At 30.7% G+C, this 16235-nt stretch overlaps 1 protein-coding gene across 3 annotated transcripts in view; it reads left to right on the top strand.

Annotated features, from left to right (window-relative positions):
* Positions 1–285: 285 nt before the first annotated feature.
* LOC140665378 (uncharacterized) overlaps positions 286–16235 on the top strand; it is a 30701-nt gene continuing 14751 nt past the window's right edge. Inside the window, exons 1-3 of one of the 3 annotated variants that reach the window (XM_072891437.1) lie at positions 286–976; positions 9940–10299; positions 13960–14142. In XM_072891437.1, coding sequence (XP_072747538.1) covers positions 10206–10299; positions 13960–14142 — 277 coding nt within the window. In that variant the 5' untranslated portion in view covers positions 286–976; positions 9940–10205. The remainder of the gene's footprint in view (positions 977–9939; positions 10300–13959; positions 14143–16235) is intronic. The other 2 variants (XM_072891436.1, XM_072891438.1) reach the window with 2 other exon arrangements.

Here is a 16235-nt window from a genome sequence, read left to right as displayed (position 1 = left end):
CTTTTCACAAAGACATTCATACGAGAGAGAGAGAGAGCGCGCTATTACTTGATTAGATTATTAGATTAATTTTATATAAGTGTCTGTTTTCTCATTTTACCTCACATTATGAAAATTACTTCATAATTAAATTATACAGTTAAATGTAGTTATACAAATAAATTGTGATAAAAGTCCAATAATGAGTTAACAATGTTGACAATTACAGAATTAGTAGTCGAGTTCCCGTTTGCGCCACCCTTGGTCGTGCTGGGCTGCGTGCCGGCACGTGCGCGGTGCGCCGAGGCGCGCGTGTTACACCTCCTGTCACAGACTCGTCCGTCGCGGCGCAGGACAACTTCCTACTGTGGCCGTGGGAAAGACAGAGCCGATCGGAGCCACCGCGTTCGTCCGGTTCTCTCGCATCAACGGCCATATCAACGCACGACAATCAACGACAATCACCTCTCCGCAAACCCCCTTCTCCGATCTACGACTCGGAAGAGGGTGGCTATCGCTTCTCGCGCGCGAGAACAGGCGCGCGACCGAACGGACGGTACACACGTGTACACACGTGTGGGAAGAAGAGCGTTTACGCGTCATGAGACGCACGTCTTGATCCACGCACGTGTCGATTTGCACGCGGTCTGCATTATCGCCGCCGTTGTTATCGCTCGACGAACGAGGCGGAGACAGGAAGCGCGGTTTCTCGACCGTCGCTCGCACGCGCGCTCTTTTCCGCGCCGCGTTTTGCGACGGAGCTGACGTCGCGAGACCGATCGCGTCCGCCTCAACGCTCGCGAAAACACGACAGGCCAATCGATGTCGCGCTGTGAGTCGCAATCGCGAACGCCGAGCAGTTAGCACGCGATCTTATCATCGTCTGGAGTCCCGAGGAAAGAGCAGACGGCGAGGATTCAGTCAACCTCGGCATTTTTGAGGAAGGATTCTAAGAGCATCGCGCGCACCGGGATTACCTGGATTCCTTTTGCAACAGGTATGTGGATTAAATATGTACGATATATTTATCTATATCCCATAAAAGAAAACGATTTTGATTAACCATCTGTAATTATCGCGATTATCAGTTAGCGATTATTCGCCTGAATTATTGCGCGAGTCGATTAATTGTGATATAATATGAATGAAATATGATATTGAAGCTTCCTGAAAATACTTTGGTTCCTTTAATAGGTTTTGCTTTAAATCGTTTCCAAATCGATTCTGAGTTAACTCACTCGCATATATCGCGACTATGATACTAATCGTTTACGTAATGGTCAAAGTAAAGATTAAAATCGATTGTTTTCTCTCCATTATTCATGGAATTAGCACCGGTTTGGAATAAATTAAAGTTGTTCTCCAAATCGTCTTACGTTTAACAGAAAGAGGGGATAATTTCAAATGTGTTGAGCATGCGGAAAACATGATCCTTTTAAAGATTCGCGGCACACAATCTGTTTTTTTTTTTTTTTTTTTTTTTTTTTTTTTGCGTTTTTACTTTCTTCCGAGATAGAAAAGATATGGGAAACTCGTGAGAAAACACACGACACGCTGCATGTGCATACGTAAAGCGTGAAGATCGTAAGGTTTAGATAAGATAAAATATTCGCGCTCCTCTAATATCGACCATCCTAATCTTTAATGCACATGTACATACATGTACCTTTATATGATTACCAGATTGTGCCGAAACAGCATGACGAAACGTTTTTCCTCGTGACTCACGCCACGCGATATACATGCCAAGTTGAGTCGTTTGTAAAAAGAAACGTGCGAAGACCGACAATATCTCGCCTCTCTTATTACGTTTGCATTAAAGATAATTAACATTGAATAATCTCGTCGAGAGGAACAATAGAGCTTCCGGCAGTATATAGTGTATATTTTTGTGTATGTATGTATATTGCCAAGTCTGGTATTTTATGTTCTAACAATACGACATTTATTGTATTCTGCATTTGAATCGCGATTATTATCAACCATGAATAATTACATATTAATCATTAATTATTCATTATTGATATTATTTAATTATTCACTCTATCATATCTTTCCACAAAATGAAATAATTATTCTTAAAATTGATTAACTGTCGATTTAATAAACTGTTGTATGTTTGTTAAAAATTGTATAATATAGTTTATATAGTTTATATCTTTTATAAATGATTTTGTGATAGAATTTTTAATGATTAAACAAATTTCATAAGGATATTTTTATGGATACTCTAATGTCATATCCATGTTTACACATATTGATACGTCTATCAATTTTATTGCGACGAATGTGCAAAGTGAAATAAAAATACGAAAATGACAGTAACGGTTGGAAAATATTTGGTTCTGCTTGCACCACTAATAATTTCTTCGTTTCACTTTGGTGTTTTCTCATTCTCGCGTTATTTGCCTTCATATATTTGTCACACCCATTTTCGCTTTATGCATCTTAGTAATATTCGCTAATTACATATCGATTCCTCATTCCGGATATTTACACTGTTCTCGATTGTGATGAAATACATAACGGACTCTTCGTCTGAAACTCTTTTTATCGAATATCTCTATTTCACGTCAATGTGTAACTTAGTTATACGTTAGTCTTATTTAGTTAGAAAAAAAGAAAAAATGCATCTCTTCTTTGTGTTCGCTCAAAATAACGAAGTGATTGCACTTGTCCTTTTTGTCCTCCGCTTGTTTTATTTTCTCGCCCACTACATTCTTTGTAGTGTAAAATATAAAGCTACGGATTAGTCTATTTTCTGCATTATTGCGCGGAGCTTCGACACTTTCATACAAAGAAGAGGCTAAGCACGTAATTACATACGTATATAATTATTCTCCCGGGAATATAATACGCTCTCGGACAATATGGTAACAATGCAAATGAATTTTTGCAAAAATAGCTTGAGCTAATAACTTGAGTAATTTTGCGTTGCTGCTTGAAACTAGAAATCTTTATTTTTATATTGAATAAATTTGGTTGTCGAATGTGCAATAACATAATATGCAATATGTCAACTTTCTATACAGATTAATTTAACTCGTAGCAAGATATATGACATCTTTGAGAATTTAAATTTTGCTCTCTTTTAGCTTTTGTTTGCACAAAATTGAATAAAAAATTAAATATATTATTTTTTTCTTTTATTTTTTTATATCAATAAAAGTATATCAATAAAAATAATTCATACAGTCTATCTTTAAAAAATATTTTAAAAAAGTCTCAAAAAGAAGTAAAAATTTTAAGAGATTTCATCAATTATATTGACTTTTTTCAAAAATCCAAATCTTTCTAAATTAAAAATTAAGTAATTTTGTTTACAAATTATCTCCGACAAAAAATCTCCGAATAAAAGCATTAAAAGCATATCATTTTATGTGAAATGAGAATTAAACATTAGTCAAATTGCTCATCAAATATCATTTGACATGAGTCACTGTAAAATACTATGTGCACGCGATAAGGGCGCAAAAAAAGCAAAGTATCATGCAATACATGAAATTATATACATATGTATGTATACATACGAATGTATACTCACCAGTGATTCTTGAATATCTATTCTTTTATTGAATCATTTTTGGTTATTATAAAATTGAGAAAAAAGCATGATAAAATTATTTTTTAAACATAGATGTATAGCGAGAGATAATCTGAAAAATTTTTAAATGCGATTACACGTAAGTATTAGAACAACGATTATTAGAGTAACGTCCATTGTTTTTTTCGCTCGTGTAATCATAATTGAAAATTTCTCAAACCATCGTTACATGCCCGAATTGGTTTCATCGCGTTATATTTTGATCTTACATTTATATTTAGGAGCCTTAAAATTAAAATAATCAAGATATAAAAAATTAACATTTTTTAAAAAAGGTACATGTTAAATAAAAGTAAATAATTAAGTTGAAAAAATGATTAAACTTAAAAAAAATATTTAACAATATTGAACAAATAGGAATGAAGCAATAATAAAATCGATGAATTATTTTTATATTAATGTTACATGAAAATTTGTTTTCCATTGTTTTAGACTTAATTTAATCGTTGTAATAACTAAATACACAATATACGCATTGATAAATTTCAAAGCTTACAGTTTTCTTAAATATTAGTTTGTGTCTATTTTCTAATATTGAGATCTTTTTTTCTCTTTCTTATTTAGCCGATGTATATACTCGATTTTTATCATTATTATGTCCGACAAGACGGTTCAGATTATATTTCTTAACATCTTATCCACCTTTCATCAAATTAAGAAAACTAAGTGACATTGTAAGAAAAAAAGGAAAAAAGAAAGAGAGAAAAATGAAGGAAGAAGGAAAGAGAAATGATTTTATTGTATTATATTATTATAATATTCAATACATGTTATAACAAATAGCACACAATTGATAAACGAATTAAGATAGTAAAAACATCTTTATATTTCAAATGATTTGATAAATTTATTGCGCGTAAAAAGTGAATATCAAGTGAAAGCGAGGAAAATGTCAGTGGAACCTTTCGTTGACTAAAATAGTTAAACACAGAACGTCACGAATACTGTCACGAAAGAGATAGCTTATAAATGGATTTTTATCTCGCCATTAAGGAATTTTCCAGTGACCCAATAATTTCAACAGTTCGAACTGCGAACTCAAATTTTAAATTGCTTGTGTCTTTTTAGATTAGGCAGTATAATATTTGAATTTGAATTTATGTAAAATAACATAAGTATAAATTAGGCAATGTGTATTGTGAGATGAAAATAAACAAAAATTGATTATTCCTAATCAATCATTTCTGCTTAAATTTTTTCTTACATTTGAACAATCGCATCTTCGGGTATTGTAAAATAATCAAGTAGTTGTAAATCAATTTTAGAATAAATTAGAATTTAAAGCGTATTGTTTATATGTATAAGGTGAAAAATTTAAACGGGGCAATTGGAAAAATCATATGTAAAATTGCGAATATTATTACATTATTTCTATTTTGATCAATTAATTAGAAAAATTAATATTCAATTTTATTGACATATTTTTCTCACAAAGTAGATAATAGCAGACAATTAAATCTTTAATGGGCTTAATCCTCTTCTGGATCTTCAGTTAAGAAAAATCTTTTCCGTAAAGTTAAATGCAATCAATTTTTTAAAAGTAAAATCGTTTTTAATTAACACTGTAGAATCAACGGCATGCAATAATGTTAAGAATATTCGAATAGTCTCAAAGCTATTGAGTAACAAGTACTATAAGCGACAACTTGTACACAGGTTGTATTATAACAGCGGATCAATTTGTGTATTAAAAATTAAATAATTCTTTCGAAAGCAGTTGACAGAAGCACAATTTCTTTAACCGTAAAAAGCAATAGAAGTTACTAATACGTTGTTAACTTAATAAGTTTTTTATACTTATTTTTTCAGCAATTATGACAAAATATTTTTTCTTTATCATGTTATCGAGTTCTTTTTAACACGCAAGTGCGTTTAACACGATGCCCTTTACAGATATCATCACTTGTCAAACAAATTTTAACCAACAATTTTAAACTTATATATTTCACAGGATGATTACATTGCATGTCTGTTCCAATTAATTTTTTAGAAAACTATATTCTATTTTCTAACACACTGTTATATTAGATTTGCCTCTGTAATATTGATTAAAAATAGTAGTAAAAAGAAAAAAATTTTATAATACTAAAGTCAATAAATCAATTTTCTCATAAACTAAATTTAGTATAAAAAAACAGATTTTTTTTTCACTTATATGTATATATGGGAAAATTTATTAGGAATTTTTGAAAGAAGCTAATAAGTTGAAAAAAATTAAATAAAAAATAATATAAAAATATATCCTTTTTGTTAATGTCGTTAAGAGATGTTTGGTAATATATTTAGCACAAAAACAGTTGTGACCTTACCTTACCATGTAATTTCTACACGTGCACTTTCATCTAATTAATGTATATGAATTGATGATAAATTACTAACCTCTCTCTTCTAGAGAATTTTTTTATGATAAGTATGAATAGGGAGGAGGGATATGACTGGGATTAAGGGTTGCGGACGCCACCGTTTCGCTTCTAAAAATTTTCCGAAAGGAAAGCACTTTGATAAATAGCCTCTCTGTTGAACGGACAAAGAAACACCACGCTGACCTACGTCCGCCGAAAGTGATTTATGTAATCAGTGAGTCTCGCATCAATCTACCGTAAATTTTCGATTAATCATGCAATAGGTAGCTATTCTCTGAAAATTGCAAATCGTTATTTTCAATAATTGCTATTATAAAAATTAGATATCTTTATCCATGTTAATTAAATATTGTTACGTAGAAATCGAATATATGGATAGTGTAATTTTTAAGTGTATGTTAAGAAATTTTTACAATAATATTATTATTATATGCAATAATATATTACGTTTTAACAAAATCGAAAATTTCAACATGTTTATATGCGCATTTTTTAGCAGAAGATAAACAGAATTTTTTCATTACAATAATATTCATCAACTTTTTTTTATAGAATTAATAAAAGTTAATCATTTTAATATATATTTTTTTGATTGTAAAAATAATAATTAAAACGTATCAACGAGTCTAAATATTGTATTATAATAGTATGTTTCTTAAGTAATAAATATAAATAATAATATTTAATATTCAGTAATATAATTAACAATAAGAAGTAGATATAAAAGAAATATGTGGTTTGGAAATATATCTTTTTCTGTCTCTTTCTCTTTCTCTTTCTTTTTTTAACGTGTGTGTATATATAATATAATATAGGTAATAAATAATATTTTTTTAATTGGGCAAGAATTGTATTAAAAAAAGAAATGAAAAATTTAGATATACAATATTTTTAAGGTCCTTTCTCCAGAATTTATACATAAATAAGAATCAATAGTAACTTCTATATATTTATATCATATATGAATAATGCAATGAATTAGATCTTCAAATTATCAAGGATTACAAAGATTACCATGAAAATTAAATATAAAATATAAAAATGTAATATAAAAATTTGAGTTATATTAGAGAAGTTATTAATAAACGAAAACTGTGATGTGCTTGTTTTTGAAACAATGATACTGCGATATTGCTCGAGTATTTTTAGAGTACATGCTAAACTATTCATCTTTCCTGCAACTCGTAATCAGCAATCATTTACGACGACAGCATAATAGGAGAAAGTTACGCAAAAAAAGAGAAAAAAAAATAAGTACCACGTATGTACAACGTGATAACGTCGCGGTTAGGAAATACAATCGAGTCGCGAATCACACGTCTATATGACAACTATATAATTCTTGCGAACTAGACCCACTAACCGAGACACGTTGGTTATCGATCTATGATATTACACGCACGTATGTATGCCATAAGCCATAAGCAAATACGGGGTACGCGCATACTTTAATATTGGATGTGTGTACGTAATGCAGATAGAAAGCATAAAATATGAGGGTTCTATAACAGACAGCAAATTTGAAAAATTGCATAATTAATCAATGACAGAAATAAATTAAAATAGAGTGGAACAGGACTCGAACAGGAAAGATAAATTTTACACAAAATTTTATACGTTTGTTAAGGAGTTTATTTTTCTCGCAATCTTAAATTTATACTTTTTTTTAACTGAAGATATGTTAAAAAGTAGAAAATTCATAATAAAACTTTGTAATTGCTATAATTAGTATATAATTTTCTCACCGAAAAAAATTAAGAAAAGTTCTAAGTTTATTATTATTAATATTCCTGGTATTCGTTACTTTGGCAACAATCCCTGCAAACAATACCATATTCCGTTATGAACAGGCGAAGTACATCGACTGCGAAACTTGAGCACATGTATAAAGCCAGATAAATGACGAACCAGGCAATTTAAGCCAAAAGGACGTTTCTTTGTTCTCTCATGTTTCATTGTAATGCAGACAGGGAAAACTAATTATGATATTTCATTGTTCAGTAACTATTGTTTGGAATTAATTTTTCGATTTTTAAAGCAGATATCGACGATGTCGATCAATTGCTACGACACCAAAGTGTCTATTCCCTAAAAAACCATGAAAAATCTGGAATTCTCTGAAATTTTTTTATACCTAAAAAATTAGGAAAGTTTCATCATGGAATTTTATTGGATTCAGAAAATTTTTTCGAAGATTCTTTTTTGATAATTTTGTTCTTATCTTATGTAAACAGTGAGACGTGTGTGTGAAACTGGTGTCTCACTTCGTGAAAACTTATTAATTGTTGAAGTTTTAGTTGTTCTTAATAGGTCTAGAATTCTTGATAGATTAAGTTTGATTAAACAAGTAGTGCCGCTCATTAAAAAAATGGGCCGAGGAAAAAATCGGGACAAACTGAGACGCTTTGTTTTATTTTGTCTTTTGATTTTCTTAATATTCTTGTTAGATTTTAAGCACTTGAGAGTGTTGCAATAGTTTTACAAAAAGTGCGTAAAAATTATTAGAATATTAATTATATGAATTAAATCGCCCGAAACGCTGGACGTAAATGAGATTTCGTGTCATACCAGCGTCTTAATCTAATTTTTGTTAGTAATATATTAATTTTTATGCATATCTGTTTAGAAAATATAAGTGATTGCAAAACAATATAAAAAAAAAAAACACGAAATCTTACTTAAAGTCGATAGAACAATCGAAATATGACCAGCGTCTCATCTCGGTACTTGTACATACGTTTGATGTCTTGGTCAATCTAATTTTTTAAATAAATATTCTAATAATTTTTTTTGCGTAGAATTCTTTCTTGAAATTAAAAGTGATTGTAGATTGATACGAAATCTCATTAAAGTTGATAGAACTACGAGATCGAAATACAAGAGTGTCTCATCTCACAATCAATTTATACGTTCATTTATACGTTTGGTTAAATTTCGGACGATTTAATTGTTTAATAAATATTTTAATAATTTATATAAATATACATGTATATATATATACACACATTTATATTTATAATATATTTTAAATACATAATTTGTTTGGCTGGTTGACTAGTATGTGTAAAGCTGGCGTCTCACTTCATGAAAACTTATTAATTGTTGAGAATTCTGGCCATTAAATAAAAAAATGCTCAACTGAGATATCAAGTTCATGATTCGTCTCACTTTGTCTGCCGACGATTTTTTAAGCATTTCTTTCAGCGCTTGAGAATGTCACAATAGTTCTACAAAAAGATCTAGGCATAAAAATTAATAGAATATTAATTAAACAAATTAAACGCTGATTATAGATCGATAGTTCTATTGATTAATGAGATTTCGTGTTTGTCTACAAGAGCTTTTAATTTTTTGAAAGAGAATACTATATATAAAAATTATTAACATACTTATTAAACAAATTTATCCGAAACGCCAAACGTATAAATACTGATTGTGAGGTGAGACGCTCTCGTATTTCGATAGTTCTATCGACTTTAAATGAATTTCGTGTATGAATGAAAAATATTAGATAACGAATGTAATAAAAAAAAATTATTTTAGAGAAAGTTGTATTAAAAAATTTTGAAAATATTCTCTATTTAGAATTTTGAAAAATATCTGGAAAATCAAGAAATTTTTAGAGAAGTCTTTTTATAAGATTTGAGTAGACAGCCTCAATACTTTTAACTTAATCGCGGACATATAAAATAAAATACGGGAAGTTATGAATCATTAAATTTTGTTTTATTTTACTAAAATTTTAATAGGAACAAAAATCGAAGTTTTAGCTATATAAACTAATTATATGATAAAATTATATAATAAAAAGTGATTCTTTTTTAGCGGCATTGTTTGTAGTATAAATATCACTAAATATCTTGCTTCAAAATTTTATAACTTTTATTCTAAAGGTTTTTATTTTTTAACGTTAATATTTAAAAAACATTATCATGATTTAAATTTTACTTTGAATATTTGTATGTCATTTTAACAGATCTTTTTCTGCAACAGGGCGAGAGTAGACGGCAATCGACGAGGCCCTACTGACGCAAGTTGGTGATTTGTCCGATCTTGGTGATCTGGGCATGGTCTTAATTGCGACGGCGGGGCGATGACGCTCAATCACCGTCCGTCATCATCAGCAGGAGTCCCTCAGGACTCGCCCAGCTTCCTGCTCGGTCCGGTTTCGGTCTCGAATTCAATCTCTGATAAGGATTGTCGCTATTCAGCGAGGAACGTCGTGAATACGCGCACGACTTTCGCAGTAAGGAGGAGATATGAGAGACCGTTCTCATCATTATCGAGATCATCACGGACACGCCATGCCCCTCGAGGAGGTTCAAGGACTGTTACTTCCACCCTCCAGGACAGGTGAGGCTTTTTCTCACGACAAGAACATATCTTTCACACAAGAGATATTTTTTTGTTTCTAAAATCTATCATTAATATGGAGGTAAAAAATAATTGTATCGCAGAACCAAAAGCCTGGTTTAACATGAAAGGAAAGAGTGTAAAATATATTATATTATACATATATGACATGATTATGATATGATTATTAACACGCGATCTTTTTCCTAATATCCTTGGAAAAATAATTAGAATGCTTATTTTGCGAAAAATGGCCGAAATGTTTCGTTTATATTCTTATTCTTAAAAAAAAAATACAGTGTTTAAATAAAAGAGGCAAAGGGTGTAGAAAAAGATGATTGAATTATCTTTCTTATTTATTTTTGTAGATCAAATTTAGTAGATATTATGTCCATGTAAAAAACAAAACATATATGTATACGAGTATACGTGGATAGTAGAATTATCAGATATCAATAAAAATATATAAGATATGTGTATAGAAATAATATAAGATCATAATCGTTGATGAACTAGCGCAGCGATAGAATCACAGATAAATTTTAAAGCTTCTAAGGATATAAAAAAGATTAGCGAGTAATTGTTTTTGTATTGTTTTTGAAATGTTTTGTATTATATTTTAATTGAGGTTCTTTTAAACATCTTATTCCTTAATACTGTCGCGTTTTTTTCCTTTAATACTAATTAAGACTGTGTTTTATACTGGCTATCGAAAGGATTTGTGCATTTCTCTCGAAAATTTATATCTATTTTCTCAATACACGAGCTAATATATCTGGAACACTATAATTATCTTAATATTTAATGCAGTACTATACTTTACGTGTTCTAGAAAATCAAGCCGAAAGATATCAAAGAACATCTTGTGTGTATCTTTTTCCTTTTGCGTGTTGGATTATTGTTGCAAACACGCAGGTGCGTGTTTTCTGCGTCAGAGACGAATCAAAGAGAGATGGTTCTTTTTTCATTGGACTTGTTTTTATTATTGAACATATTCTACATAGGCATGCTGTTTCTTTTTACACAATGGTGGAAATTTCCTTTTGATGGAATTTGAGAATATAAAAAATTCTATATCTCACTTTATTTTATTTTTTTTTCTCGTTCAAATACTTGCTAGTTCATTAATATTATGTTTTGTTTCTTATTTCACACACGCAATAGTAATATTTAATATTTATTATTAAAATTTTACATTCAAGCACGTAAATTATATAGGTATATAGACATTTTATAAAAAAAGATATTTCAATATACTTACGTAATTTTTGCTTGACGTGACTCCAGACTTTAATAAGTATATTACGCGAAAGGGTAATCAAAACCCTCCTGGCTAAACTTGAACCCTTCTCACATTCTCTTTCCTTTTGCATTTTCTTACCTTCATTAAAATTCAGGTCACGAATTATATGATATTTTACGTAATATTTTGCACGCTAGTCGTTGTTAAAAATCGTATTGGTAAACAATCTTAATTGTATTTCAAGTAATATATTAATGTTATTTTTGTTAAAAAAATGTAATCTTATCTCAAGTGCATATATCGATGCAGATATTACTTATGGAAAGTAATTTTTTTCCTTAGGAATACTGTTTTGCAATTAAATGGGCTTCGATTTTTAATTGCACCTATATGAGCTTATTTATTACACGTTTACTAAAACGTATATTCGCTTTATCCGAGAGATACAATGGTTAGTCGTGTGACCGATCGCGGATTATGGTTAGATTATGCTAACCGCGTACGTGCGAGAGCTCTAGCATGAACATACATTCAATGTTTCAGAATAACTCTTGCTTCCTCTCCCTCTCTCTCTCTCTCTCTCTCTCTCTCTCTCTCTCTTTCTTGACTGCTTCTAATTAAATTTTCATGAAAATCCAACCTGAATTCCAACGACGGAAAACACGCGTATATATAATTCGTGTAGAAGCTCTAGCTTTACGAGCATTGGCCTGTGAATCGTAAACTTCAACGTTTCTCTTTATTACTGTAACCATACATGCGTGAAGATCGTGGCAGTTTACGACACCCCCAAGTATATGTTTGTCTGAAAGAAAGATATTGAACCCAGTTTTTATGAAGACCCGCTTTAGGGACAGAATAACACTAGGGTCGCGTTCTAAATATTCAAATTTCTTACACCCTCGGCTTGTTTCCAACTAGATAGCGTTGTTTTATAGGAGAATAAAATTTAATATATGCCAAGTATAATACGCAACATGTATACGTATACGCATATATAACACAAAATTGATTCCAAATTAATGAAAAAATTTTTTTGTGAAAATTACGTCATGATTTTGGAACATCTTTTCTATATACATATGATTTTATATAGTCGTTTGTATGTGCCCTTGATTTCAAAAAGATTATGTAAAACTCATTTTTGTTTACTGTCAAAAAATTGATATTTTTATTTTATGCAATGGGTTTACTTCGATATTTTTGTAATGATGTTCTCGAGCTTCATTTAATCTTTATCTACGGTAAATTCAGTAGAATTGCTTATTATCAAGTCAATTAACTTTATGATACGGTCTTGCGATTAGTTTGACGACACGCCAATATTTTGTCTAATTTATAAACGAGACAGACTGGCTGCAAATTATCTGAATACAATTTTTTTAGGATTAAAGCTTCTACCATCTTTACGTGTCGTAGGGTGAAGCGTTATAAATCAATAAACATCACATCGGCTGATTATACATTGAATTATCGCATGAGCGAATCGCGGCCGACCAAGAAAACGAGTACTTCGTCCAGTTAAACGAATTCAATTTTAACTCGACTCATTTGAGGACGAGGTAAATGACACGGAGGTTAATTACCACTTAGTGACATCCCTGCAAAGTGTTGATCTCTATCCTTCTCCATCTCTCTCCCCGGAGGCCTCTCAGCTCGGTTATCATTTCTTAATGATAATTTTGCACACCAAAGTGGCTGGTGAGGTAGCACGCGATACTGTATATGTAATTAATAGAAAATTTAATTAATATGACTAAGGAGATGTATTCTGATTAGCTTTTTCATTTTTTTTTTATGAATAAGTGCAAATTTTAAATTACAAACAGCAGAAATCATAGAATAGATATAGAAATGCAATTAAATAATTCTTCATTTCTCTGTCATTTGTCGTACTTTTGAGTAATTCGAGTTAAACATATCTCTTTATATTCAATAGTAATTAAAGCTATTAGTAAAAAATTTGGGATTAATTTTATATTCACTGCGTTTATATTAATATATTGTTTAATATATTTTGCAATCGTTGATTATATAAAATAATTGTAAAATAAATAAGAAAAATTCAATTATAAAATAATGCTTGTTTTTTAATCTTATTAATGACTTATTTTATGATTTTTATTAAATACATTGATAAAAAGCAATCTTTTAATTAAGAGATGTTTTATGAGCGATTATACGATTCAGCGTTTTCATAAAGCTGCGTGGGTGAATTAAGAGAGCGCTTTTATACGATTTCCATTTTCTCGCTAACGAACTCACTGATCCTCTCTCGCCCAATTAGAGTTCGCCCTTCAATTTCGTCATAAAGAAAGGCTGGAACTTAATTACCTCTTCCCGCGTTCGGTCATTTATTTTTAACGAGCCGGCTCACCATAGTCTCTCTCTTTCTTTTTCTTTTTTTTGTTTTACGGCAGGTAACCGGGGACCTCTGAATGTGACGATTGTACAGGTCGGCAGAGGAAATGGAGGCGGTGGAGATGGCGGAAGTGATTTACTGAGATTGGAACCGCCGCCGGATTTAAGACCGGTTCCGTCGCCCCTATCTGACACCAGTACCACCTTGCAGTCTGACAACAATGACACCTTAACCGGAGGTGAGAGAAGTATATTCCGATATTGTATTTGTTTCAAAGTTTGCCTGATACCTGTCTCAACTATAGATTTAATTTTAAACTCGGCAAGTTTAAAACATTTATTTCAGTTATATTAAATTAGGATGTCAAGTAAAAAAATCGTACACATTTTTTTCTTGCACCACACATTGAGATAAATTTATTTCGTAAATAGATACTTCATCGAATACAAGCACATTTTCGGTATTTTAGAAACAGACCATTCGATTATACAGTATTTTTGTTTCTAATTCTATTCCAACTTCTTAAGTAGGACACTTATTTTCGTGAAAAAAAAAACTGAATATTCTTTCAATAACAAAGTATAAAGATTATTTTGATGTTGGAGCAGTTTTCTATAGAAACGCAGATAATTAGTCATCCGGATATAACGAATCAACGATTCGAATTCAACGTTAAATGCTGTTCAGTATTAAATCCTGTTAAATTCTCAATGCGAGATATACGGAATATAAATTACGGTGTAAATAAACCGCTTACAATTAGAATCAAATAATTTCACATAAGGGTATCTACTTTTTGAAATATTCAGGGATTTGTTTTGTATTTGGAAAAATCAGGGAAGTGTCATAGAATTTTATTAGGATTCAGGGAATTTTTTCGAAAACTCTTTGATAATTTTGCTCTCGTATTGTAAAACAGTCAGCCGTGTGTGTGTAAAACTGGCGTCTCACTTCGTGGAAACCCATTAATTATTCAGAATTGTGGTTTTATTTTTAATAGTTCTAGCTCTTGATAGATTAAACAAATAGTTCTATTAAACAAAAAAATGGCTTGGGACAAACTGAGACGCCAAGTTTACGCTGTTTGTTTTATCTGCCGGCAGTTTTTTAAATGTTTCTTACTAGATTTTAAGCGCTTGAAAATTCTACAATAATTATATAAAAAATTCTATGCGTAAAAATTATTAGAATATTAATTAAACAAATTAAATCGTTCTCATGATACCAGACATATAAGTACCGAGATGAGACGCTCGTATCTCCGCTCATCTATAATAAATTAATTGTGCAGATGTAAAGAAGACGTCATTAATGCTTTTACAAATGAATTTATACACATCAATATATTTTGTATATATGTACATACATGTATGGAAAATGTATGTATTCCAATATTTGCATGAATTATAAAATGTATGAAAGCATATGTAAAAGCATTTTAATGAGTCTTTCTATGCATATTGTACATACTGTAGAGATATGATAAATTATGTATTTATTCTATTGTTTGTTAACGCAATTATATATTATGCATCAAAATATTTGAATAATTGTAATATTCCTTCGTAAAACAATATTCGTATAATAATATTATTGAATAAAAATATCGCGCATAATTTTTTGTATACATACATGTATGTGGATATGTTAATAGATTCCACGATTACAAATATTATATATTTTAATTTTTATTATTATTTTTTTTCGTAGAGAGAAAAATTAGCATATTATATTATTTTGTCGCGGAGCAAAGAATACAGAGAATTAATACATCGAGAATGAATCGAGGTTTAGGGACGGGTAGTTTTGTGACAGATTTATTCCACACACACACACACACACACACACTCATTTATCGTAACTGGTGGCGTTTCGCGATCTTCGAGATCGTTCTGTAACTTCGTCTTTTACGCATTTGCATATATCGTTGTTTTTGCGCTGCTACCTATTTGCTTGACTGACGAACGTCGCAAGTTCTGTAAAATTTTGAGGAATATCCGAGTGTCAACGGATACTCGCGAGTATCAAGGAATGTGTTTAACAATCGCAAATTCATTGCAAACAGTGATTCCGATGCAGCAGGGGAGGAGGAGGAGTGAACATCACGCGCGAATAAATGTTGGGAGTGAATTGAAAAACAAATGTTTATCTTATTATATATATCTATTAATTTGCGAAAAAGTACACATCAATTTTTGTATGTATATAACGTATGATACGCGATTTGTTATCATTCGTGCTATACGTAAGCGGGATGATATCGGTTTGACCTAGATTTCGTGTAGCAATAAACGTAATATTTATCAAAATCGGAAGTATCTTGCAAAAGGT

Source organism: Anoplolepis gracilipes, chromosome 4 (assembly GCF_047496725.1).
Source record: "Anoplolepis gracilipes chromosome 4, ASM4749672v1, whole genome shotgun sequence".
NCBI classification, from domain to species: Eukaryota; Metazoa; Arthropoda; class Insecta; order Hymenoptera; family Formicidae; genus Anoplolepis; species Anoplolepis gracilipes.
Note: the sequence above shows the minus strand (reverse complement) of the source record. Positions and strands in the feature narration are given on the sequence as shown.